The sequence below is a fragment of the Sinocyclocheilus rhinocerous genome, unplaced genomic scaffold, assembly GCF_001515625.1.
Source record: "Sinocyclocheilus rhinocerous isolate Xijiao unplaced genomic scaffold, SAMN03320098_v1.1 scaffold3315, whole genome shotgun sequence".
Classification (NCBI taxonomy): Eukaryota; Metazoa; Chordata; class Actinopteri; order Cypriniformes; family Cyprinidae; genus Sinocyclocheilus; species Sinocyclocheilus rhinocerous.
Window position 1 is genome coordinate 56,221 of NW_015652365.1, and position 27,558 is coordinate 83,778.

General features: G+C 37.5%; 3 protein-coding genes across 3 annotated transcripts in view; 1 reads left to right on the plus strand and 2 right to left on the minus strand.

The window, feature by feature from the left end:
* Positions 1-8,441, minus strand: part of LOC107714897 (transmembrane protein 248) — a 13,562-nt gene extending 5,121 nt beyond the window's left edge. Inside the window, exons 1-5 of the mRNA XM_016520891.1 lie at positions 8,333-8,441; positions 5,314-5,472; positions 4,225-4,510; positions 2,208-2,358; positions 775-958 (exon numbers count right to left, since the gene is read on the minus strand). Coding sequence (XP_016376377.1) covers positions 775-958; positions 2,208-2,358; positions 4,225-4,510; positions 5,314-5,472; positions 8,333-8,335 — 783 coding nt within the window. The 5' untranslated portion in view covers positions 8,336-8,441. The remainder of the gene's footprint in view (positions 1-774; positions 959-2,207; positions 2,359-4,224; positions 4,511-5,313; positions 5,473-8,332) is intronic.
* A 152-nt stretch (positions 8,442-8,593) lies between these two features.
* LOC107714894 (DNA repair protein RAD51 homolog 4-like) lies at positions 8,594-10,754 on the plus strand. Its single transcript, XM_016520887.1, has 8 exons — positions 8,594-8,610; positions 8,644-8,725; positions 8,872-9,006; positions 9,154-9,249; positions 9,547-9,637; positions 9,706-9,776; positions 10,300-10,458; positions 10,580-10,754. Exons 1-8 carry the CDS (start codon positions 8,594-8,596, stop codon positions 10,679-10,681), a joined length of 753 nt encoding a protein of 250 aa, XP_016376373.1. The 3' UTR covers positions 10,682-10,754.
* A 340-nt stretch (positions 10,755-11,094) lies between these two features.
* LOC107714895 (DNA ligase 3-like) overlaps positions 11,095-27,558 on the minus strand; it is a 16,932-nt gene continuing 468 nt past the window's right edge. Inside the window, exons 2-20 of the mRNA XM_016520888.1 lie at positions 20,987-21,115; positions 19,790-20,002; positions 19,533-19,684; positions 19,266-19,432; positions 19,098-19,175; positions 18,852-19,020; positions 18,355-18,510; positions 18,139-18,270; positions 17,521-17,600; positions 17,291-17,378; positions 17,040-17,117; positions 16,471-16,594; positions 16,237-16,379; positions 16,067-16,141; positions 15,632-15,778; positions 14,831-14,981; positions 14,616-14,713; positions 13,706-13,783; positions 11,095-11,997 (exon numbers count right to left, since the gene is read on the minus strand). Coding sequence (XP_016376374.1) covers positions 11,764-11,997; positions 13,706-13,783; positions 14,616-14,713; positions 14,831-14,981; positions 15,632-15,778; positions 16,067-16,141; positions 16,237-16,379; positions 16,471-16,594; positions 17,040-17,117; positions 17,291-17,378; positions 17,521-17,600; positions 18,139-18,270; positions 18,355-18,510; positions 18,852-19,020; positions 19,098-19,175; positions 19,266-19,432; positions 19,533-19,684; positions 19,790-20,002; positions 20,987-21,115 — 2,492 coding nt within the window. The 3' untranslated portion in view covers positions 11,095-11,763. The remainder of the gene's footprint in view (positions 11,998-13,705; positions 13,784-14,615; positions 14,714-14,830; positions 14,982-15,631; positions 15,779-16,066; positions 16,142-16,236; positions 16,380-16,470; positions 16,595-17,039; positions 17,118-17,290; positions 17,379-17,520; positions 17,601-18,138; positions 18,271-18,354; positions 18,511-18,851; positions 19,021-19,097; positions 19,176-19,265; positions 19,433-19,532; positions 19,685-19,789; positions 20,003-20,986; positions 21,116-27,558) is intronic.

Sequence of the window (27,558 nt, forward strand, 5' to 3'; positions counted from 1 at the left end):
CAAATAGTTGTATCTCGGCCAAATATTGCCCTATCCTAACAAACCATACATCAATGGAAAGCTTATTTATTCAGCTTTGTATAAGATCAGATCAGTATCAGATGATGTATAAATCTCAATTTCAAAAAATTGACCCTTATGACTGGTTTTGTGGTCCAGGGTCACATATGTAAGCAAGTGCATATGTAAAATAACGTGATCATCAAACATTTAACCTTATTGAATGAAATGTCGACCCAGGAAGTTCAATAGGACTGTGCAAGCTTTAGAGGTGTTGATGGAAGCGATCTACTCCATCTATGTTTTGATCATTATTCTGAATCCCATCCAGACATGGTCTTTGACAAAAACACTATTTTCTCAGCTTTTTGTTCAAAATGTTGCTCTTTTAATGAAACTTGCCCACATTCAAGTGGGCAACAAACAGATTATGATTCGCCATTAGTTTCCCTTTCTTTTAGCTTGCAGTCCCGTGAAGAGATGTAAAATGTAAAATGAAAAATGAAAAATTGCAGAAGGCCTAGACAAAATCCAAACATGTGGTCGCAGAAGACACATTTAAAACACATGTTAAGACCAGGTGTAAACAGTAATAGATCTCAGCAGACCACTTGTGATCAGGAAAACGTATCCTAATACCAGGTAAAAACAGGACCTATATGTTTGTGTGTTGCTATGTGGTTACAAGGGTGTTTTGCCTGCTATTAGTACTGTACTTTCACAAGGCATTTAAAAAACACACATACACGCAAATGAGTTGCTGTCAACACTCACATCTGGAACGATGACAGTGAGCTTGGGATTCAGTGTGTGATACACCTTCCCAATGGCACCTTTGTAACACCAGAACGGGTTGTACTCCTGTGTGTACTTAGTGTCTGAATCTCGTGCTGTAGTGAAAATCTTGTACCAGGATGTGGCATTACTGTAGGTCTCTGGGACACAGTGAGGCGGCTGCCTGCAGAGGATTTTTAAAACAAGGTATGCATTACTCATTGTGGATGAAGGAAACTCCAATTAGGACCCTTAAAAAATATTCTCAGTTATGTAACACAAATTTGCACTATGCTGCAAGTCTTCCATGTGCCCACTGCGTATGTTCTTTTTGTTTTGCCTCAGCTGTCTGGGTCAGTTAAAGGGATAGTTTGCCCAAAATTTACTCACCCTTTTTACATAAACTATGAAAAACCATCAAACTTTCACTTCTCCTCTTCATTTAAGTGCTCAATTCACGCATACTCGTATCATCAAGTTCTTCAGTTCGAGTGAACAGATTCATCCAGTTCACTTAAAAGAACCAGCTCAAAAGAATGTTTCTTTTGCAAACCGGACATCACTCCGGACCATTTGACTGAGGCTATGGATTACAGTTGATGTTCAGTTTCTTGCACAGGTCAATCATTTTGCTTCATCAGACATCAAGATATCATCAGGAGCCACAGGTATTCATTTTGTCTTGCCAATATATGCTGTTTTGACTCTCAAGTGCCAGAAGCCATTGACTTGCATTTTATAAATCACCAAAGACCAGGGTGTAAACTTAAAAGTTTCTTTACTGTTCTACTAAAGAAAAATCTACATCTTGGATGGCCTGAGAGTGAGTAAATTAACAGCAAATTTTCATTTTTGGGTGAACGATCCCTTTAAACACTCATTTCTGAGGTCTTAGTTACTCAGCACACAAACAAACAAATTTACAGAGAAAATACAGAGATGAAAACCTACAATATTTTATATGGCAAAATACAAAAAACATAGTAAGGGAAAATAGGGTAAGATTAAGTTGTACCATCCCCTTTATCTAACAAACTGTGCATATAAACAGGGGGTTAGGGTTCAGGATGAGCAAAGAGCTCATCATACCAGGCATATTATTGATAACTAAAACATGCATATACTCTATATCAATTTTTTTTAATCCACATCTACTTATTTGGCTCAGCTTACAGGAAAAAGAGCTTTCCTTCTGAATGCAAGAACAAATATTATTAATATTTACTAATATTACAAAAATGTTCCAGCATCCCTACAGAAGACAAGTGGTATGTAACTACTGTTGTGTGTACTGTTGTAAACTACTGCACTACATTTGAATATTATGAATTTTAGACTTTTTTTCTGGTTTTATTTTTGCTGATAATAACAGACATCCTGATTTATAAGTAAAACTATACACAAAAAATGTAAGGTGACTTATGGACACTTACACTGTGACTGGGAAGACATTACTGGCTGCTGTGATGGTCATACAGGTGCTGAAGACCATCTGCTCACAACGACCATGCAGAACGCATTCATCTGAGTTCCAGGCTACCGGCAGAGTGAATGTGATGTTCATCTCTTCATGGGCCTCTCTGCCTTTAATGACACAAACACACCCACACAGAGTCAGCATGTTCTGCAAAACAAAGGGAGCTTAGATGTGCCTGCAAGTGATATCTAGAAGGTATTCAGCTCCGGCCTCTCTCCCACTGCTATCCCTTTGCGAACAACGGACCATTGTTTGAACTGGACTACGTTCAGCCAAAACACCAGGAAAGAGAAAGAGAGAAAGAGAGAGAGAAAAAACAACAACATCACAGTGACGACTTTCCAATCTGATCTGTTTGACTGAATAAGAAAGCCAACAAGGCTGAATTCTGTTCAAAATTTTGGTTTGGAATTTTTCTCAAAATTCTCATTTGAGAAATAATGTAATATAATCATTAAATGTGACCCTGGTCCACAAAAAACGTCATAAGTAGCACGGGTATATTTCTAGCAATAGCCAAAAATGCATTGTATTGGTCAAAATTATCGATTTTATTTTTATGGCAAAAATCATTAGGATATTAAATAAAGATCATGTTCCATGAAGATATTTTGTAAATTTCCTACCGTAAATATATCAAAACTTAATTTTTGATTAGTAATATGCATTGCTAAGAACTTCATTTGGACAACTTTTTAAAGGTGATTTTCTCAATATTTAAATTTTTTGCACCCTCAGATTCCAGATTTTCAAATAGTTGTATCTCGGCCAAATATTGTCCTATCCTAACAAACCATACAATGGAAAGTTTATTCATTCCGCTGAAATCTCAATTTCAACGAGTTTTTTTCATCCAGTGTTACATATGTTGTACATTACTATTCAAATATTTGAGGTTAGTAAGATCAAAAATGAAATTAATGACATGTCACATGACATTTGTTACAAAAGATTATAAAAGATTTCCATTTCAAATAAATGCTGTTCTCTTAAACTTTATGTTCATTAAATCCTGGGGGGGAGGGGGATGGGGGGGGAATACAGATTAGTAATAATAAGAAAGGTTCCTTCAGCACCAAATCTGCATTCTGGATTTTGATCTATATTTTGCCATCACAGGAATAAATGGCAATTCGAAATATATTTAAACTGCAATAATATTACAGCTTTACTGTATTTTGATCAAATAAATGCAGCCTTGGTGTGCATAACAGACTTTTTTCCCCAAATACATTTTTAAAACAATCTTACTGACCCCAAATTTCTGAATGGTACTGTATGTGAAATAGTACACTAAATATTTTGAGTTTCAATGTTTGCATCCATTTCAGCTAATACTGCCCACAACTCAACGTGTAACAATAAAGACATTTGGTTTGGTTCTCTTATGTGTTTTTCTTAAGAGGGAGAGGGGAAAATGTAATAATATGATCTCAATCACAAGATGCTGTATGCCACAGAGAAGGAGTCATGGCTGTTTTTACCGATAGATATAAATCTGAAAGTTAAGTAATAATAAATTGTACACAACTGACACAATTTCATGATGCAACAGACACAGCATAAGGAAGATTTTCTAACTGATATGCATCTTGAAAATGCATTTTATCTAAAACACACATACCATTTAACCAGACCAATTTTATTTTGGCACGATTTCAACTGAAGAAGCTAAATATATGTTATCATTATTATTGTCAGGTTTTATCTATGATTCGAGTAGGTTTTAATGGTCTTTCCTCACTGGCGAATATAGCTGTACACATCCAAACACAGGTAGTTTCCTATCAAGGAAGTGCAAAATTCTTATTGCTTAGTAAATATGCAAGTCTAAAAGGAAACAGTCTATGTGAAAAACAGCTAAAAAACGGCTGACAAAATCACTGACCACGTGGAGGTATGCTATCAGATGGCACACATCCAAGGTAAATTTCCAACAAACACATACAGGTTAAAAAAGAATAGAGACATACCAGCAAGGCCAACTTGCTGCCCAAGCACACTGGCATAGAGGTGGGTAATATTGCGAGAGTAGCCCCCAAATGGCCTCAGTGGATCCAGGGTCAATGTGATGGGCACAGAGATGTTGATCGGCCCCGGGTCCTCCAGCAGGGGTGGTGACTGTGTGCTGGATCGCGTTTGACTGCTGGTCACTGTGCTCTCTTGAGTGATGGAATCGTTCAAGCTATGCTTGAGGGTCTCGTTTTCTGAGATGCAAAAGTCAACCTCATTGAATCGGAGAAGGAAGGTGTTCCAATCCTAGAGGGCATGAAAAAAAAAAGTTACAAAATTGATTAATTCCAAAGTAAAGTTTATCTCCGGCATTTCCTGATCAATAATAATGCCCAGAAGAACATGATTTTCATACCTGTATGTCTACTAGTGTCATTATTAATTGAAACTATTAAAAACTGTTTGTCATCATTTAAATAATGCTGAAATAAAGTATAACCTAATATTATATGAAAATAAAAAAATAGAAATGAAGTATGCTATTTAAATATAATCTTGTTTGAATGGTCTTTCCCCACTAAATAATATAGCTGTACACATTCAAAATTTTCAAACGTATGTAGTTTCCCATCAAGGAACCGCAAACTTCTAATAGTAGAAATAATTTATGGTAACTGAATTTAAATATTATATATATATATAGAGAGAGAGAGAGAGAGAGAGAGAGAGAGATTTTTTTAAGCTATAAAATAAATAAATAGAAAAAATAAATAGAAATGTAGCCTTGATGACTGACTGAAATAAATAAAAATTAATACTAAATTAATAAAAACATAAATTACTAAAACTGAAATAAAATTAATTAAAGCTATATAAAATATTAAAACAAAAAAAACTAACACAAATTACATTACTAAAATTGAAACGATGATTAAAATGAAAAGTGAAAATATAAAAATAATTAGTTAATTTAAAATATCAATAAATACTATAATAGTATAAAACAGTACTAAAATAACACCTGCCTACTTATCATTAACCATTACATTCTCAAGTATTTTCAAAGGTTCGCAGCTCAAACATTTGAGCTAAACCAAGGCATTTCCTACCTCAGTCATTTCAGGTGATTTGATTTCCTTGATCTTAAAGAAGTATCCTATAGTGAGGAAAGCGATAGCCACAGCACTGACGCTGACCATAAAAATAACCAGCGGTGGACGGTTACTTATGTAGGTCTTTAGATTCTCCAGTGGATTCAACAACAACACCTGCAACAAGAGAAAAAAAGAAGTCCCTCAAGCTTAGGGAAACTTTCACCTACATCAACACTGGCATTGAATTCACAAGCACTTAATCACACTCCAGTAAATTCTAATTAACGTCTGACATCTTCTGAATAGGAACCGGTTTGTGTTAATCTTACCTGTAAGGCACAAAGGTTTGCTAAGCACTAACATATAGCTCCAAGTCAATATTTGGGTCTTATTAGTTTATTATTTGTTCTCTCTTCACTTCTATGTATGACAAGAGCTGAACTGTGAAGTTTCACAACTTGCTTTAGAGTCATTAAGACATGTGTCGCACCTAAACACCAGTCAATGGCAGATCTTGATTCTAAGTCTTGCTTCTGTCGCACAATATCAATATTAACAAAGGATTACTCATTACAAAATCAAATATTGCAGCAGCTTAAGAATAATTAGAGGACTATAACTCAATTGTGTTGAGAACAACCAGAGATACTGTCAAGCAGTTTAGGGTAGAAATGCAAGCAGAAACACCACACCCCACACACATAGAACAAACACTGGATCAATGAGTTGACAAAATGAATAAAGAGACAATACTATCAGTAAATAACCTGACATCTTCTGGGTGGCTGAAAAACTGTTTTACACCAAAAGACAAATTAAATTAAGACAATTAAATCTTGCAACTATCAAGAAACAACAGCGTGGCATGGATTACAAGCTCATGCTGGTTTGTGCATTATGCAACATATGTAACACAACCTCACGTTATTGTGAGTTGAGGCATATGTTTTCATTCTTACAGCTGTATTCTGAATATGAAAATTAATTTTACAAAGATCAACAATCTATCATTTTTTTCTTCTAAATATTGGACCCAAATTGTTCTTGTTGTTCAGTTCCATTAATGGTTCTTGAATGTGCATTCTTCATCACATGACCTCATCAATATTTAACTTAATTCAGTGAGTGATGCATAATTGCATGTTCAAGAGCCATTATCTTGATTGTCGTGATTCTATGATTGGTGGACATTTCTCTGCAGAATCATGGATAATGTTGTTTTTCATGAGGAATTCTTATGTTTTTTTTAAAAACAAGTTCAAATAACGTGGGCTGATGGTTTCAACAGAATCATATTCCATTGATTAACAACCTCGTAGCTCACAATATGTTTTTAAGGTTTTACAAGTTATTGTTAAAAAAATGAATTGGGTTTTTACTTCTGGAACTTAGCTGCTGCACTAACCACCTTTTTTTCTTTTTTTTTTCCTTTTTACGCATTTTGCAACTTGAATGTGCAAGGCTTCCGGGGACAGCTGCATCCAGTTATTTTCTCTGAAAAAAATAGACCACTACTCCTCTTGATATTGCAAAATTATATTTTATCATATTATTTAAATGCATTATTGTAATCATAAACGCACTGGTTTGTAACGCAATATAGTTTTACCGTTTACTGCACTTTGGTATCTAGGCCTATACGTTTATATAATTATGGCCAACTCTTGAATTTCGTATATGCCACCTCTAAAAGTCTGTGAAATGCCATTAAACAAAACAGACATTTTACAAGAATTTCATAAATAGTATCTCTGGTTTGTTAGGTCCTATATTTGTTCTGCTGAAACTATAAACGATCTCAAGAGATGACAGCAGACTGTCGAGGGAGGTATTTTTACAAATATTTCTTCCTCATAAGTAGTAAAGGAACTGTGAAGTAGAAGTAAATCAGAATCAGAATAGGAATCGTAAAATTCCTTATGATTCGTATCACTATTTTTATAGACGGGTCTAAGTGGCAGTATTTTTTTTGGATTAATAATTCTTTATTAATTATGTTTATTAAAGTTTATTTACTGAGCAATTGTATTGGGTTCTTCTTTATTGTGTTGGAATATGTATATTGTGTATTTTATGTTTCTGTAGTTATTTACTCGTCCCAAATTGTTCCAAATCTAAAATACTTTTTCCACAAATGAAAAGCAAAAGATTTAGCTGTTCATAAAACCACAAATCATGGTGACCATGCCTGTCAGTTTTTAAAATCACCACGAAATCCAAATTGATAACTTTTATTTTATGGAATTTTGAAGTGTTAAATTATTTCCCCACACACATTTTTTTTTATTAATCTACCCTCACGAAGTGTGTAAAAAAAAGCCATTAAACAGTCTGTGTAAACAGACCTTTCACAAAAATGTCAATTCATAAATCGTATTTCTGATTTGTTAGGTCCTATAATTGATCTGCTGAATCCAGAAAAGTCTGGCAACAGACTACTGAGGGAAGTATTTTTTTTACAAACATTTCTTACTCATAAGTTGTAAAGGAAACGTTTAAAAAACAGAATCGTTAAGAAGAAATATAAATCATAATAGTTAAACTCCTTAGGATTAGCTTCCCTATTTTTACAGACAGGTGTCTAACCGGCAGGTACACTCGGTTATGTATCATATTTGCTCTTATTAGACTGCCGATGTCGGCCTGAATCTCTCGACCTCATAATCATTGTCATTGTCATAGTCTGCAGCACATATCCAGCAGTCAAATCTACACGACGGCTGCAAGTCAAACTCCAGTGAGTTAACTAGAAAGTATTTGTGGGGCATCACTGACGGGTCTGTGACACCTATAAATGCAGTACATACAGGCCACTCAAAATGTTTTGACACCGCCGACATCTAGCTGCCTGTGTTAGCTACGAGCTCCGATCTGAACGTCACGTATCATTACTGTTCCCACAAAGAAACAGCTCAATCTGGCAACATGCAACGCGAGCAGCTATGCGGCTAAGTAGTTACGCAATCATTCCCAACCACACAAATACGACCTGTTAAGCGATTAACGTAAAACAAGCTGGAAATCTCAAACTCACCATTTTGCCCCCGCGAGTGCGTGCGTACGACAGCTGCAGACGGCTAAAGCTAACAGACTCGAGGCTAACGGGCCTGAGCGACAAACACACAGCTGACAGCGGTATAGGAGTGCACGAAATGTAATATTGCACAATATTATTGTCTTTACTGTATTTTTGATCAATAAATGCAGCCTTCGTGAACATAATAGACTTCTTTGAAAATAATTTTTTTTAAAAACCTTCACCAACCCCAAACTTCTTAATGGTATTATTAGGTGTATGCATTTTGTATTAAGGCTCTGAGCAAAACTGTGCTGTTTTGTCTTCAGTTTGGATAAGCTGTTAGATTCTGGGCTCTACACGGGGGAAATAACTGAGCTGACAGGAAGTCCAGGGAGCGGGAAAACACAGGTGATCTTTTGTCCTAGAAACTCTTCTCAGTTTCTTGATCCTGCTCTACAATGTCAAAATCTAGCCTGCATTTATTACCTGTTGGGGTTGGGTGGGCAAATGGGTGTGTTCAATAATGCTCTGTGTGTCGCTCGATCACTTTGTAGGTGTGTTTTAGTGTTGCAGTTAATATATCCCACCAGCTGAAGCAGACTGTGTTTTACATTGACACAAAGAGTGGTATGTGTGCGAACCGACTGCTTCAGATGCTACAAACCAAGACCCCTAATATGGAGGAGCAGGTGAATAAAGTATAATTTAGTAATTAGTAGTGCTTCCTTGCTCAACTATTCCAAACGAACAGCATTTGTGTCCTAAAGTTGATTATTTTAAACAGTATTATATCATACTGTGCTCCAGAGGTTACGTTTTTCCTTTTCAATACATAGATGGAGGCACTTCAAAAAATCAAGGTGTTCCGAGTATTTGATGTCTTCTCTTTGCTCGCATGTCTTCAACATCTGAGATCAAATGGCCTTCAGAAGGTAAGTATTGTTCTTTTTAAAAGTCTGTTGATATAAGTGGTTGTTTGTAGCAGAACTCTTGAATGTTCCCTAGTAGGGATGTAACGATTAACCGCGAGCCGGTTGAAAATCGATTCAACCCAGTGGGCAATTGATGTCAAAAAGACGTCAAACTGACATCAAACATTGACGTCAAAAAACAGGTCAAAAACGTATGCTTGCTGTTTATCTTCTCCAGGTGGAACTGAGAGTTTGGGGGCTCACAGTTTTGACCCACTTGGGACAGCTTAGCTCTTATATCAGACAGTAGATACCTAGGCGTCTGTCGGAGGTGGTTCAGTCAAAACGCTGATGGTGGATTCAGTCTCTGCTGTGCTCTCATCCATGCTCGGAGGGAAACAGAATGAGGGTATTTGTTTACAATATTGCATAATACTCATCATAATGTTCTGTTCTAATTAGCATCTTATGCATCAGGTATGTCCTTGCTGATGCAAGTTGCTGGGGAGCTGAAGATGATCGCCAAAGACTTCAACATTGCTGTACTGGTATGCACCTTTCTGTTTCCTGTTACAAACAAAAACAAAACTGGATTACTGAATTTCAAAATTGTGGGTCCAAGCCTGGAGAAGTCTAATGTGCATAAATACTGCTTGTTTTGTTCAAAATATAATATGGAATTGCTCTTTGTGAATGATAATAAAATGAAAGTTAGCATAAAATGAAAATTCACCTTATGAATGTAAGTGCACGTTAGATCATAATGAAAAATACATCCATAAAGATATTATTTTGTTGCAATATTGGAAAAAGATGGATTTCTCCAGCCATTTAGTCTGCTTAAATCCTGCCTCTTTCTTAGAATTGTCTGCAAATTGTCTTAGAATTGTTCAGCCAACTTACCACATTCAATCAACAATCGATTGTTTTTTTTCCCCCCAATAATTTATTTGACTTGGATCTAAGTCACAAGATCTGTCGCAACTTTCATTCCATTTGCATTAAGTGTGTGACTAAATATTGAAATGTCTTTTGAAATAAATTCTGGTTCTGTGAAATCTTGCACTGTAGATGACAAACCATGTGACCAAAGATGGGAATGGGCATTTGAAGGCTGGACTGGGACAGTCATGGAGTCATGTGCCACGCACACGTGTGCTCCTGCAGAGAGTGGAGGACACAGAGACTTCATCCTTACGAACCGCAACTCTGACCAAATCATCACGACAGGTGGTTTTTGGGGAAACAATCCTGATTTTCAAGAATAACCCAATAAAGTCTTTACTTAGTGGGGTACACATGGGACATTACTCTATTTACTGTTGTTGTTGTTGTTTTTAATCATCTTCAGGCTTGTCATCTGGTAGAGGAGTTTGATCTTTGTCACTGGTCTGAAGAGAGGAGAACCTCCATTTCAGGCAAGAGGAAGCTAGAGGAAAGAAGTAAACCTTGACAAAAATATATAGGAGGTCTATTTAGAGTCAGTGTAAATATGTATAATATTTCTACAAACTGTTTCTGTTGTGGTCTTTGACAGGTGATAAGACATTTTCTTTCTTTGAATGAATGTTTTTGTATATGTACTGTTTAATCAAGTCAAAAACACCTTGCATTCTTTTTTTCTTAAAAATATTTGCATAATGTTGGCACCTTATTTTCTAAGTGACATTTAGCAATGAGTAAATTTAAAAAAAACAACAGATTCGTTTTCCTCAGCACCACCAGTAAAAATACACATTACTGACCATTTTCAATGGAAAAACAAAATAAATTTTTGCATTATTCTGCATCTCACCTCTATGTGTCAGTATAACTCCAAAAATTACTGATTAGACAAGGGGAAAACCCATGCCATGTTATACAGACACTCATACAATCACTCATGTTGGAGAACAGAACTGCTGTTCCCTGTTGCGTGTTCACAATTCAGGTACAAATAAATTTCTTTGTGCACAAAAGGCTTGTTTTAATTAGAATGATTAAACAGTTGAAATTACACACAACTACCATTACTAAGCTAGAGGGCTCTTACCCAATTTACTCTACACAATTATTCATTCCACAATCATGCCTTACGGCTGTTACTATTGTATTGTTAATTACTCATCCTGTGCCCAAGAGCATACTCCATACAAACATCCTTTTCAAAACAGATAAATGACATTGTATCATGAAGTAATCAAAATCATTAGTTATCTACCTCTTTGAAGAATAAGCGTATGACATGAGTGGCAGCATTGGTCAATGTCACCAAGGTTTAAAAATGATAAATATGTGAATCCATAATGAGAATGTCAAAACCAACAAAATTGAAAACAGACAGTTTTCTAGTACAATGTGTGTAATACCACAATGTGGTAAAGCTAACAAAAACATGAAACTGAGACACCGGTTAGAAAAAGTTCATTCAGCTCGTTATTGCTGTAGCTGCGAGTCTGAAGAAACCGGTTTGCTGTTCTCTAATGAACAATGTCATTATAGGACAAAATGCCTGAGCTTTGTGGTAGTGTCCTTCCAGCAGTCTCTCTACCTCATTCAGCAGGGAGGAACCACCCTCCTCTTTCGGATGCATTCCCAGATCCAGTTGGAGGTGACCCTCTGGGCTGAACAGTCATCCTCTGGCCCTCCCAGTGTATGTGTGGCTGAAGCAGAGTCATACTCTGGCGCCAAATCTCCATCGTACGCTATGAAGTAGCGCCGAAGCTTCTCAAAGTCCTGCACTGACTCTGGGAGGTAGAGCTTCACGCCTGTGAAAATGTCCAGTAGTGTCTGCAGGAAGACGACACGGGTTTTAGTGGTGATGAAGTATTGTAACAGCAAAATTACACCCTTTAGCTTTAAAAGGAATTTTTTTTTAATACACTAAGTCAGTGGGGTCCAGTGTTTTTTGGCCACTCTGACTTTCACTGTGTAGGCAAAAACAGTTTAAACATTATGTAGAATATCTTCGGATAAAAGTTAAGTCACAGGTTTTCAACACACTGCTGTCACTTAATAACTTTACACAGATCTAATATAAACATGCGATTTCTTTCCCAGCTGTTTACCTTCACATACATAACCGACAGTTTTTGTAACTTGTGTTTTCTTAAAGGGGTCATCGGATGCCCATTTTCCACAAGTTGATATGATTCTTTAGGGTCTTAATGAAAAGTCTATGAATCAGTCCCATAGACTCCCCATGTTGAAAGGCGTGGTTTCAGCAACCAGCTCCCGCCTCTTTGCCCATTTTCGGTTAGGACCGAACTTGCCTACCCCTGGTCTATGGTGACGAGCAGACTAAACTTCAGCCGAGAGGGTTTAAGGTAAAACGGCCTTGTCAATCAACTATCATGGGAGGGGCCTGTGCAGAACTAGGTCATTCTGCCAGGAATCTCAGAACAGCCTGATTTGAGAAAGGGGATTTTCAAAATAGGGATTTAAAAAAAAAAAAAACACTGGGGGGATTTTTATCATTATAGGGTGGATGTGTACACACACTTTCGACACATTTATGTTCAAACAACATGTAAAGTGAATTTTGCATCCGATGACCCCTTTAACAAACTTGTGTGTATTCGACAGTTTAAGTGCAATAAGACATGAAAGAGAACAGTGTAGTACTCGCATGCCGTGTGACGGCAGCTTTCTGTGCGCATGCTTTGGATGTGTGCGCTCAGAAAACCGTATTATCAGAAGTTTAAACTGATATGGCTTTAAAACACATGATTTCAGCATGATAGATGTAATAAAACAACATGTTTTTTGACAAAGTATCTGAGGTACGAGATGTAAAGGCACAGCCCTATTAAGGAAAAAGGAGGCAGGGAGCAGCAGCTCATTTGCATTTAAAGAGACAGCCTGTTTCTGCTTCCACTCAAAATAGGCATTTTCAAAATGATATAATAAATTATTGTAGGGTATTTTGACCACAGACACCACGTCCATGTTTTTATACAGTCTATGGCAGGGGTAGGCAAGTTCGGTCCTAGAGAGCCGCGGTCCTGAAGAGTTCAGCTCCAACCCTGAAAAAAAAAAACTCACCTGCCTATAGCCTTAGTAATCCTGAAGACATTGATTAGCTTGCATGCCGTGTGACGGCAGCTTTCTGTGCGCATGCTTTGGATGTGTGCGCTCAGAAAACCGTATTATCAGAAGTTTAAACTGATATGGCTTTAAAACACATGATTTCAGCATGATAGATGTAATAAAACAACATGTTTTTTGACAAAGTATCTGAGGTACGAGATGTAAAGGCACAGCCCTATTAAGGAAAAAGGAGGCAGGGAGCAGCAGCTCATTTGCATTTAAAGAGACAGCCTGTTTCTGCTTCCACTCAAAATAGGCATTTTCAAAATGATATAATAAATTATTGTAGGGTATTTTGAGCTGTAACTTCACAGACACATTCTGGGGACACCTCAGACTTGTATTACATCTTGTAAAAAGGGGCATAATAGGTGCCCTTTAAGTACAAAAGAGGTTAAAAAAAAAAAACCTTTTCATTTTTTGGGTCAGTTGTTTGAACAGTCTTCAATTTGCTTTGTCCATTGCTGTGAACGGGTTCTGTTTTTATCTGAAATAGAACAAGATCACAGGGTTTGAGTGGAGAGATGATCTAAAAACAGATAAATGAAACCTGTGTTCAAAGAAAATACGCTGCCGTTTCAAAGTTTGGGGTAGCTAAGTTAAGTTTAGGCCAGTAAGCAAGCAGCACAACCATTTTCAAAATTGATAATAATAGTAAATGTTTTTTGAGCACCAAATCAGCATGATAGAATGATTTCTGAAGGATCATGTGACACTGAAGCCTGGAGTAATGGCTGCTGAAAATCAGCTTTACCATCATAGGAATAAATTACATTATAAAATCTATTAAAACAGTTCATTCAAATAAATTGTGAACGGGTTCTGTTTTTATCTGAAATAGAACAAGATCACAGGGTTTGAGTGGAGAGATGATCTAAAAACAGATAAATGAAACCTGTGTTCAAAGAAAATACGCTGCCGTTTCAAAGTTTGGGGTAGCTAAGTTAAGTTTAGGCCAGTAAGCAAGCAGCACAACCATTTTCAAAATTGATAATAATAGTAAATGTTTTTTGAGCACCAAATCAGCATGATAGAATGATTTCTGAAGGATCATGTGACACTGAAGCCTGGAGTAATGGCTGCTGAAAATCAGCTTTACCATCATAGGAATAAATTACATTATAAAATCTATTAAAACAGTTCATTCAAATAAATTGTAATAATATCTGACAACATTACTGTTTTACTGCATTTTGATCAAATAAATGCAGCCTTGGTGAGCATAAGAGACTTTAAAAAAAAAACATCATTAACATCTTAATGACCTTAAACTTTTGAATAGTATTGTATAGCATATATGGGTTCGTCAGATAACAAACCTTCTTGGCATCTTGTTTCTCTGCGGGTAGTTTCCTCTTAACTGCTGGAGAAGATGATTCTGTTTTCACTGCCTTTGCTTTGGGAGCATGACCGTTTTCTGAACAGTTGGAACAATTATAGAATGTAAGAACTTTTTTAAATGGTACTTTTATGATGCAGATGTCACACTTGACAACTACAGACCAAACAGGATCTGTTCATGGTGAACACTTACTGGTCTTGTTAGCTGTGGAAGCTCCATGAGATGCAGAGAGAGAGCTTCCTCCACTCTCACCTCCTGAGGAGCTCTTGTCATTTTGGCTAGTTTTGGACGGACCAGCTGTCACCTCAAAATCACAGTTCTCCTTTGAAATACGATACAGCTCCTGCAAAAAATAAATAAAATATTTAGTAAAAAAAAAAAAGATTACAATATTTGATTTACAAACCAACCTAATAGTTTGCAGGGGGAAATATTTTTTTATTTATAAGAAAGATCATTTATTTAAAGTTGCAATTCTTTCCTATAGTAACTTGTATCCAACTGTGACATTACAGAAAAAAAAAAATGGATGGGGATGGTTGTACCCATCAGATGTTGACTGGATTTTGTGATGTTGGCATTGCACTAAAAAAAATGAATGCGAGCTTGTAGTCAATTGTAGATGGGTGGAGTTTAAGCAGACTAAATGAATGGAGAAGTTCGGCATACAGAGAAAAATATGCCATTTTACCGGAAGATTGAGTTATGACATTTTGATTAAACATTCTGTGGTCAAAACAACAACAACAAAAAATGTGGCTCTTATCGTGAATGACTCATCCTTGTATATACCATGCATTTCTAAAACACATGGTTAATATTTGAATTTTTAGTTCATGTCCACTTATTTCACTTTGATTTATCATTTTGAACATGCTATGAAAAGACATGTAACATTATCTTTGAGACGCTTGATGGCACATCCTACAGTTCCTGGTTGCATCTCTATGTAAAATGCATACGAATATGCAAATATTTTCCAATCAAGGGTACCTTGAGCTGCTGAAGGTTTGTGGCGGTCTTCCAATCTTTGTCGTCTCGCATTCGAGTGCATCGTGGGAAGCGGATGGATATGCCATCTGCAGTGTGCATTTCTGATTTGGAAAACTCAGCTCCTGTTATTTCCCACACTGGTGCTTTCTGTAAACATTGACATACAGGATATTATTCCTGATAGTCCAATACACAACACAAACTACTACAGTTTCAATTCAGTACAAACATCTTAAACATTTAAGTGTTGTACGGTCTATTAAACACATTCTTCTGAGTTAAAGAGATAACAAGCCAATAAAGTTCCTTCATTGCCATTTTTCTATCACATACTCAACTGTAACCAGGCTTTTAACAGAGCCTCATCAAGCTCATTTCACATTACAAGCACATAAACATTAAGCATCCCTTCGGTCGTATTAGGAAGAGTCTTACTTCTGGATCTCGGATAATGAAATCTGGGTAATAGTTCTTGACGATCTTCAACCATCCTGGGATCTTGCTTGGATCCTGGGAAAGCAAGATAGATAGGAAACTTATGAGATACATCGTTCATAAATCTGATACGGCAATGGAGGCACTACTGATTAAATCATGAGATTTACCTTGCCAATTTTGATGACGTCCAACTCCTTCTGCAGTCTGGCTAAGGTGGCGTCGTCATAGCCTCCTGAACATTTGGTCACAGTGCACCACTTCTTGGATTCTGGGTCGTAGCATCCCATAAGGAAACTGGACATAATTCCACCTGGCACACAGAAAAACATAATATTTCTCTCTAGCTACTCTGAAGTTCAGTTATTGTTTAAAACCATTTGGATTGGACTGCCGATACTGACCATTTGAGCCTTTGCCATAGAAAGCACCAAGCACCACGAGGTCAGCGGTGTCCGCCATTGCTCCTTCGTTCAGATAGTCCTTTTTCACCTTCAACCAGTGACGTTTTCCTGGTTCATAATGCCCCTGAAACAGCAACAAAACCATGAAGTGACCCAAACAAACACAAATGCACTGGCACTTTTTCATTTTAAAGCCATAAGCTGTCAGAATGCTTCAGTTTTTGGCAGCCATTAACATTGGTGTATCATACTACTTAATATTTTTACAAATTAGGTCAATTCTTTTAATGTGACTTGTCTTTTCCGACCAGTGTGTATAAAAAGAGTGGGTTCCAGTTTCTTCCTCTGCTATTCACTGTTGCTTAGGAAAAACTGTTTAAGAGTGCCACCAAATTATAGGTTTATGTAACAGCAGCGACTCATGTAACCAGTAGTGCAGTTATTGGTTGGCCAGTTTTATTTGCAGTGCCATGGAAAACATATTAGAACACCTTTCTGAAAAGAAAAATGTGTTGGCATGCAAATCTATTATATGCTATAATCACACTCAGATCATACTCAGGCTATACCTTGATATCCTTCAGAACCAAACCCTCAAGTCCTTCTCTGATGACACGTGTGATAATTTCTGCCAGATCAGCAGCTCTCTGTTGGGACACAATGTCATTAGCTTTATAAAATCATCCACCCTGAAGTCTTATCATAACAAACTTTTAATTAACTTGACCTGCCTACACATTTGTAAGCATTCTTGAACATTGAGAACATATGCATGATGAGTAGAGAAAGAAAAGCATATAAAAAACACTGCACAACTGACCGTAACATGCTTCATTTCTGAGAACAGAATCCTGTTAGGAACTTCCACCATATTGTCATGGAGAAGCTTTCTTCTCTCACAGAGAGGCCTGGAAAACATCACCACATCAACATCTTTTGAGTCTTACCATGAAAACCTCAATCAACATTTAATATAAATGTTTCATTTTTCTCCAAAACCTGCAATATCTTTCAGATAAATGAAAAATGCATTCCTTTAGGTTGACTCACTTGTCCATAAGACTGACACCATTGAAATAAATGCAGTCGAATACGAACAGACCCACTTGAGCATCCTGGAAAGCTGCTTTCTAAAAACACACACAAAAAAGAAATTAATACTATTATTCAGCAAGCATACATTAAAGTGATCAAAAGTAACAGTAAAGGCATTTATAATGTTACAAAAGATTTCCATTTCAAACATACTGTTCTTTCTATTCATCAAAAAAAAAACTGAACAAATGTATTAATATAAAATTAAATATTGATCATCAATAAAATCAATATGTATTATATAAAAAATTATTAATAAATAAGTAGTAATAATATTGGACAATATTACTGTTTTACTTTATTTATACTCAAATACATCCAGCCTGGGTGAGCATAAGACACTTATATCAAAAACAATTAAAAAATAAAAAATCGTACCTATCCCAAACTTTTGAACAGTAGCATAGTGCATGAGTTTACGTGGATTCATTTTATTATGCCTTTTTTTTTTTTTACAGCATCCATTCAGACGAATGAAAGTCAAGTTACATCAGAATGAGTAGGATAATGCCATTTTAGGTAGATTTAACTAATCCTTTAAAGAACATCAAAACGCATTGCTTTCTGGTTTACCTTGTGTACCCCAAGAGTCCCAAAAGGCAGTGGTTTGCTAGTCTTTGTATCAATAAGAAGAACTTCAGCATCAAGGATCATACTATGGCCACCAGGAAATGCTTGCGGTATGAAATCTTTAAAATGGGCAACCTGTGGGAGAAAATCAAACTCTTTACAATATATTTTAATGGTTTTAAACATGTATATAAACATCCCTCGACTGGAGGTCCTGACCTTGTGTGGGAGTACTGGTTTGAGACTTCGACTGAAGTAACTGAAGTGATTGCCGTTCTTGTGGACCTGCACACGCTCGCCATCATACTTGATCTCAGAATACATCCCATTAGGACATTTCTTCATGGCATACTCGATGGACTTACATGCTTCTGCCTACAAGAATAAAAACAAATTTTTTATAACATAAGCATAATCTTTTGGGGTTTTTTGGTTGTAATTGAAGAATATTTAATTAAAAAGACAGCTCATCCAAAAAAAAATTATTCTAAATTCCATTCCAAACCTGTGTGACTTTCTTCTGTGGAACCTCAAAGGAGATATATTAATATACAGTACATCTATATATATATATATATATATATTTTTTTTTTTCAAAATATCCTCTTTTATATTCCACAGAAGAAAGTAATTCACACAGTTTCGGAGCAACATGAGGATGAGTAAATGACAAAACTTTTTTTTGGTGAACTTATTCAATTATCTGCGATTCAGACCAGCATTGGCTGTACGGGGGTCATCAGAGACGCCTCCACGCTGAGGATCTTTCTGGGCCCTGTCCCATTAGAAGCATCCTGCTGGTTCCGTAGCACCCGGTCAATTACGTCACCCAGGTTACGAGAGGCTTTGAAGGCATCATGGGCGTTGGGGTCCACAGCATCCAAACTGATGAGAGAAAATTCACACCGAGTAAGACAGAATAAACACAATGCCATTAGGTACAATTTGCTAGCGACACTCACACATGCTTAGCCCCAGAGTTGATTTTCAGATCATGTTTGACCAAACGAATGTAACACTTCAGATCATTTCCGGTGCATCTGGGAATCAAGAAAGACATTTTAAGTTAACATTCTCAAAATTCAAACATTTGTAATAAGAATTTTATATAATCAAATTCTAAAAATGACTTTTTAGCAATATCCTGCAGCTCTGCCTGCTGATCATCCTCCTTTGTGAGTTGGGACAGACGGCTTAGTGAAGCATCAACCTCCTGAATAGTTAGAAGACTCTTGGCTGCTGGAGGGAAAGACTTGCTGTCCTCAAAAAACATCCGCACCGTCTCTGAAACATCACCCTATATGAAACCGATAAAGATCAGTAAAGAAAAAGGTCAAGTATTTCTCAACACAACTGACTTCTTTTGAAAAATAAATATGTTAAGCAATGTGACAAACCTGTTCCAAGTCTTGCACCATCTCATCCTGACTGCAATTCAATATGCGGCTGAAAAGCTTGACAATTTGTTTGTCATTGAGGTTGTACACATTCTTAACCACTCCTGGGAGGAGAAGCTTCACTGTCAGGTACAAATCTCCTCGGAATTTGTCTGTAAAGATGTGGTAGGCATATTAACAGAGAACAAAAAAATATGCTTTTGAAAACACTTTTTAAGCTATTTGTGTTCATGTTGGCCCATAGTTTCAATGCTCACCTCCACCAGAGCCTTTTGTTAAGAAGTCTCTGATGATCTCGGTCTTGGCGTTATAGCTGGACTTCTCTGCGACTAAGGCACAAAGTTTGCGGAACTCCCGCAGTAAGCAGTCTTTATGGTTGGGATCACATAGCTGAGCTGATAAAGCGCTACCCTGAGTGAGTTTGGCTGGAGATGGTCCAGGACTGGAGGAAGAGGAACCTGCCTTGGTAGCTGTGGACACATGATAATCTTTGTATTAAGTTGGTAGAGCATGACAGTATTACATGATAGATTATACATCTATATCATAGCTGTCCAAAATGAACTTTTGTCCAAAATTATCTTTGGTGGGTCAAGAGAATTACTTGCCAGTTGGTAAGACATTTTATAAAACGAAATAGTGAGAATAATCTGATACTCGTCCATGCTAATTTAAACCAAGATACACTAAATGTCTATATGAAGACTTCAGATGCAAAAACCTCCAAGTTCGTCAGAGATTTTTCTTTTAAATTAGCATTTTTATCAGGCTCCTATGAAAATAACACTGGACATTTTTGAAAATAAGCCATTTAATAACTGACTAATAACCTTTTTTTTTGCAGTTAGAGTGAAACATAAGAACCTGATAAAAATGCTTATTTAAAAGAAAAAAATATCTTGGAAAAAAACGTTTGCATCTGTCTCCATACACAGTACTAAGTGACTACAAAGATAATTTGTACATATAACCTTTTATTCCTTAAAGTAAAGAAAAAATAATTTAAAAAAACTATATATATAGAGATAAAAATATATTTAAAATATACAGCACAAAAATACAATATTGCAGGAATACTGTAATATAATTCATTATCAGTAATATTTATGGCTGGTAAAAGTTAATTTTGGACAATGTATATTATATTTAAATCTCTACGGTCTCTACAGCAACCAAGTTACATTACTATTCACAGGGTTGGAGACAATTAGGATTTTTTTTTCTTTTTTAGTATTTCTTTTATTCAGTAAAGCTGCTTTAAATTGATCAAATGTGACAGTAAAGACTTCATTACAAAAAAAGATCAATTTCAAATATTAAAGGGGTCATATGATGCGATTTCAAGTTTTCCTTTCTCTTTGGAGTGTTACAAGCTGATTGTGCACAAAAAGCAAAAACAACAAAAAATATCAGCAAAAAAAAAAACATTTTGTGCAACTCTCTTAGTGTTGTACCTGTAAAGCCAGAAAACTTGCGAGGAGCATTGACTGTTGGATCAGCTAGCGGTGCTGACAGCTGCCCACTGTTATTTAACTTTGCTTGCACTTTCTTCTTTGGAGATGCATTGGCTTTGCCTGCCAGTTCTGTTAAGAGACGAATTTCAAGCCCCGGGACACCCCCGTTGCTTAGAACAAAGCCAATATATATAGGTTCAATATATAGGTTCAAACTCCAGTCCGAACACCACTGGCCACGAGCTTTGGGCTTTGCTCTCACAGAGAATATTTATTTATATAGCATATTTTATTTTAGATGAACTAGAAATTTTGGAGTTCACGCCCCATTTTGGAGATCTCCGGTCTGCAGTTATATCTACTTGCGCATGTGCACCGTACATACCGCATGTTAATTTTTGCAATTTATTGGCCTGCTTTAGCCACAAATCCAAGGCGACCGCTATCAAACTCATCTTAAGACTTTATATTTATGTTGTAAAATTTTTAAAACTCTTGTGCTAATAAGAATTCCACATTTTGTTTAAAACGTGGCTTTTTGAAGACGCTCTGTTGTTGTTGTTGTTGCTGTTAATAATAATAATAATAATAATAAACAGGTTGCTAATAAGGGGCCCGTTCTTCGTACGTCGCTAACTCAGTTAGCTGGATTTGATTGTTGACGATTTGGCATGATCTTGGATTGTTTGGTTCTTCGAAGCTCATCCCGGAGTTGCTGTCATAGCAACAGGTCCGTAAGCTTAAACCTGGGGCAAGTTCAAGCTCAAACCGGTGTGCACCGCTTTGCTACGGTTTCCGGGTTGAACGACATGTTTCCTGGAAACGGTGTGCAACGGGGTAGTTTTTCGTCAGGTGTCTTTTTTAATTATATCATGTCATTACGTTGCTGTCTTGTCGCCAGCCAATCGCTGCGTTGCTGATCGTGGTTTCGAGTATCGATACATAGCCCCTTTTAAACCAACCCATGAACACGCAATTATCTCAGAAAACTCAATCCAGCCATACTAATCATCAACAACAGGTGCGTTCGGAGAACCCAATTAGCCAGATCCTGATTAGCGCGATGATATCATCTTGGATGTGACATTTAATCTCTGATGTAATAAGCGACGTACGAAGAACGGGCCCCCGGACTACAGTTATCTTGTTTGGTCAAGCACGTCAACTCACATTACTTGTGGTAGCTGTAGTCCTTACGCAGAAAAACCTTCAGTTAACTTAATTCATCATAGCGTTCTAGCGTCGTACTGTTACTATTCCTGCCATATATTTCTTTATTTATATATTAATTAGCTATATTCAAGCTAATAAACCTTGATAAAATAAAAGCCATAAAACTGTCATTTTAATTTAATGAGGTAATTTTTCAGTTGTATTAATCCTGCCTTTTGTAATGTATAGTATACATAAGATATATATTAAATATATAAAAGTTATACATACATTAAAAATTGACAAATGTTATTTATTGCAGTTAGTATATTACTATCACTTGGCATTAGCAACTGAGGTTAAATGCCTAACAGTATCGCAGTGTTTGTTCCAAAAGTACAATCACAGCAGTACAATCTTTTTGTGGATTTGAGAAATAATAGTTTATTCAGCAAACACAGCAAGACTACACATCTTCTTCATACCAAGAGATGGCAGTAATTCCATCACAATCTACACATTTACATTGTACTGAGATGTACCTCTATGCTAATTTAGACTTTTATCATTATTTTTTCTCATGTTAATAAAAATTATATTTTGTTAATGTAAGAATATGAATGAGACATATTAACGAGTCACACTTATTACACACACACACATACACACAAATCTGAATCTCTGTAGGACAATGAGTTGGGAAACATTCATAAAATGCAAGACGGTATTATGGAAAAATCAGATTTTAGTTCTTGTGTAAATGAGCACCATTAATGTGCCCCCCCAAGAGGGAAGTGAATTTAAATTCCTGCTATGTAGGATTCAGCAGATTCTGAAATATTAACCACTGGTGCTGAGCAAAGCTCAAAGCTACTATAATCACATCAGTCCAGGCAGAGTAAGCACTAGGAGGCATTTCAAGGTTTCTACACTAACCACTCCCCTGTGTTTACTAAACATAAATATAAATGCACTTTTGATTCACCACACCACATCTTTATGTGCCATATCTTGCCAAAAGCAAAATTAAATGTGCTCTATTAACATACCATTACAGAGATCAAGGATTAAGATACTTTCTTGCATTGTATCATGGGAATAGCATCTGTAAATACGAGTTGCTCTCCATATCTAGACCATATCATGTTAATTAATAAATACGCTAACAAGCTAGGCAACATGTTGAATAACAATCAGTGTCACTGGGTACAAACACCCTATTTTTCAATACAAATTTCATCTAGACAACTCCACTTCAGTCATAATTGTCTCCTTAAGGGAATATCTTTTGAAAGTATTTCCATGTGAAAATAAATCAAGAAAAATAAAAGTTGATTCACTAAGGAATGACACAGCTTCTTCAGTATAATAATAGGCTGGCTGAGATATCTTATATCTATAATAATCTTTTTTTTTTTTCTCCAAAAAAGCACCACCCCAGCGAATCCTCTTTATATATGTGTGACTTCTTTATACAAAAAAAGATGAGAAGGAAATAAAAGATGAGGAAAGAACGTTTCAAGAGGGAAATATTGATTGGGTTTTAAGCAGTCTCGGTTCACTTGCGTGCTGGGATGAGGTGAGATGTCTGCAGTACATTTCTCCAACTCAATTAGGGAGTAAAACATGGGTCCCAAAGGACAGACTGAAGGGAAACTAATTGAATGATTCATCAGTTAGTGATGGCTTGTTCACAATTAAAAACAAATTAAATGACAATGAAGCGGAATGATTAAAGAAAGAAAATGGTCTTTTAACAATATAGACCAAAAATGAGGGAGCACATTAATATATATATATATTTTTATTATTGCTCAATCGAAGATTAACAGGGTGAGATGAAGTCGTGAGAGGCCCCTGAATGTATAGGTTTTTACATTGCACTGTGCGTGCAGAGAAATCTGTGGGCGAGATATATCCAGCTGCAGACCCGCAGCACCAGCAGTTTCAGAACCGCAGCCATAGAACCGGAAGTGAGGGGCGGAGTTATTGACAACGAGAGAGCATGGTGAGTAGTCTAATGTTTTTGCTATCATACGTTTAATGTTCTGAAACTGCTGGTGCTGCGGGTCTGCAGCTGGATACTATTGCTGTGGGCCCTCATACTGTAAGGGACACTTGTTTTATGCTTGCACTCTGTGCACTCTGTTTTATGCTGTGCACTCTTGTTTTATGCTTGCACTCTATGCACTCGATGAAGCAAAGGGCAAAGGACTCAGGTGGTCTGATAAATGTCCCAAGGGCCTCTGGTGTCCCTGACAGTCTGAAGCTCACTGTGCCAGCCCTGAACATTAAAATAGACTGTACAAACGGAATGCAAACTGAATGTAATGTTTTTGGACACTTAACGGAATAATTCACTCAAAAATGAAAATTAGCTGAAAATGTACTCACCCTCAGGACATTCAAAATGTAGGTGGCTGTTTTCTTCATCAGAACAGATGGGAATTGTTTAAAGGTAAAATGAATTAACATATTGTTTCTTACAAACACACAGCTTTTCACTTCATTAATTGATGGACTGGAGTGGATTCTGGAGTGGTTTTTAAAAGCTGTTTGGTCTTTCATTTTGACGGCACCCATTCACTGCAGAGGATCCATTGGTGAGCAAGTGATGTAACAGTAAATTTCTCCAAATCTGTTTTTGGAAACAAACTCATCTATATCTTGCCTGAGGGTGAATAATTTTTCCTGTAAATTTAAATTTTTGGGAGAACTATTCCTTTAATTGTCTGTTAATTACTATTCATTAAAAAAATTATTATAGTTTTTAATTTATACTAGATACAATTAGTTGTACCTAAAAGTGTACTTCAAGGGATAGTCATTATTTAGTCACCCTCAAGTTGTTCCAAACCTCTAGTAGTTTCTTTCTTCTGTTGAATGCAAAAGAAGATATTTTGAAGAATGTTGGTCACCAAACAGTTGCTGGTAGCCACTGACTGAATGGAAAAAATGGTTACCAGCTTTTTGGTTACCAACATTCTTCGAAATTTCTACGTTTGTGTTCAACAGAAGAAAGAAACTACTACAGGTTTGGAACAACTTGAGGGTGACTAAATGATGACAAAATTTTTCATTTCTGTGCAAACTATTACTTTAAATGTTAAGACACAGTTAAGTGTGCTTTCTTTAATTATGTGGCCTTTCATTTCATTAAGATATTATTTGCAAATACAGTTTTAAAAAATATATACTTTTAAGATTTGAAGTACGCTACAAATGCACATTCACATCTCTGTAAGTCAGCTTTAGAAGCCCCTGACAGTTCGAGGTCCACTGTCCTGACCCATAATCCAGCCCAGAATGTTAAAACAGGATGCATGATTATTTATTTACATTGCATTGGCTTATAAGGAGACAGTATGTCAGAGCGAAAACTCAAAACATTCCCTGTGATATAATCTGCCCTGAAGTGTGCCGCAAATTGTATTCATAAAACAAATAAGAGAGTACGCACAGACCTGCTCGCTTTGACTGATACATTAGACATGCGGACCGCCTTCAGCCTCTCCCCAGACTAATGAAAATGTGCATTGTAACATTATTATTTCCATTGATTTCTGTCCAACCCAGTGTCAGGACATTTAATTTTTTATTTATCACTCTCTCTCGACACCACACCCACCGCTGGCCTCATTTTTCTTTTCACCGTAAATCAATATTGGTCTTGAGAGTTTTCACTCTGTGCTTTTTCCTTATACCTGTCTGTTTCTTTGACTCGTGTCCCCTTTCCCTCCTTTAACATCTGTTGCCTTCTTTCTTTCTCCCTTTCTCACAGTCTGTGTTTGATTTCCAATTAAGCTGTCTCCAGGCACGATTCCTGTGTGACCTTTAGCGGACTGCAGTGCTGAAGGACACGGGCTGAAGCACAATAAACATCTCTCTTCTGAAAGGTTGTGATGGATGTTTTTCCAGCAGAATGCATGCAACTGCATTTCAATTTAATGCAGGTTAATGCAACTGCACATTTCTCACTAATAAAGAAAAATATGTGAGATTCACTACACAGATGTCACAGTACCACAATTGCTGTACTGCTCATATTACATGACATTTTCTTGCCATCCATCAGTAATAGTCTGACAACAGTGTGCAAATTACAATTACTTAGTAGAGATTATCCAATACAAAAAACTTTAAAATAACTAAAATAAACAAACATTTTCTTACATAGATACAAGAAAAGGGGCCGTTTTCAACATAAATATTTGATTAGGCAATTTATTTTTAAAATATGTTCCATGTTGGCTCTACATTCAACATGTTTCAGAAAAAAACAGATGGACGTATTTAAGGCTTTTAGAAGATGCTCTTCTCCAAAGTGGCTTACAGAAGTGTTTTCATCTCATATGCTGGGCAAACACACGTAGAAACAAGTAGACCTGACAAACACAAACTGAACAGACTAGGACTTTTAAACACAGGGCAATCAGGGGAACATAGGTGACATCAATGGAACATAATCAAACTAGACGAGGACAGGAACATGACCAAATAAGGAGGCCGGCAGACAGAGACCAGGGAGGCGATGAAAGAGGGAGGAGCCAGGGAGGAGACCGGAGGGGCTTGGAGCAGGAGGAGCCAAGCAGGTCCCAGGCCACAGCCATGATGGTGACCCACGGTGGAGCCGACAGAGGGAGGAGCCATGGAGGAGGAAGGCTGACAACTCCAGGGGGGCGACCAACGGCGGCGGAGGAGCCCGAGGCAGAGATGGAGAGTCGATGAGCCAGGGTGACGAGGAGGATCCGGAGGGCCGAGGTGGAACTGATGACTCCGGCGACCGAGAGGCATGAGCGGTGGAGGAGGCATGAGCGGGTGGGAGGGGGGGCATTTGAGAGCCTCCGGGCATTCAGGGCTAAACTCTGGATCGGGAGCCCCCTCTAGGCTGAACACGGGAACAAGATGGTGCTCTAGAGGAGCGGACACTTGAGGGCGCTTTCAAGGAGCAGGCACTGGAGGGCGCTTTCTAGGAGCGGGCACTGGAGGGTGCTCAGGACTGGATTCGGGGACTGGAGCCCTCTCCTCCAGAGGGGGGGCACAGGTGGGAACTTGGGAGGCGGCTCAGTAGGAGGACAGGGGGCTGGCAGACAGAGACCAGGGAGGTGACGATGGAGAGAGGAGCCAGGGAGGAAACAGGAAGAACTTGGAGCAGGAGGAGTCAAGCAGGACCCAGGCCACAGCCATGATGGTGACCCACGGTGGAGCCGACAGAGGGAGGAGCCATGGAGGAGGAATGACCGCCGACTCCAGGGGGCCGACCAACGGCGGCAGAGCAGGTGGCGGAGGAGCCCGAGGTGGAGAGCCAACGAGCCAGGGGGATGCAGAGGATCGGGGGGCCAGGGTGGAGCCGAGGGCTCTGGCGACCAAGGCAGAGGCGGAGATCCGCGGCGGAGCCGGCGGGAGGAAGGAGCCCAAAG

What these genes read in the sequence shown, in the direction of transcription:
- LOC107714894 (XM_016520887.1), top strand. An exon ending in CAGGGAGCGGGAAAACACAG is followed by an intron (nt 8,726 to 8,871) that starts GTGATCTTTTGT and finishes ATCACTTTGTAG; the next exon opens with GTGTGTTTTAGTGTTGCAGT. An exon ending in CGGAGGGAAACAGAATGAGG is followed by an intron (nt 9,638 to 9,705) that starts GTATTTGTTTAC and finishes CTTATGCATCAG; the next exon opens with GTATGTCCTTGCTGATGCAA.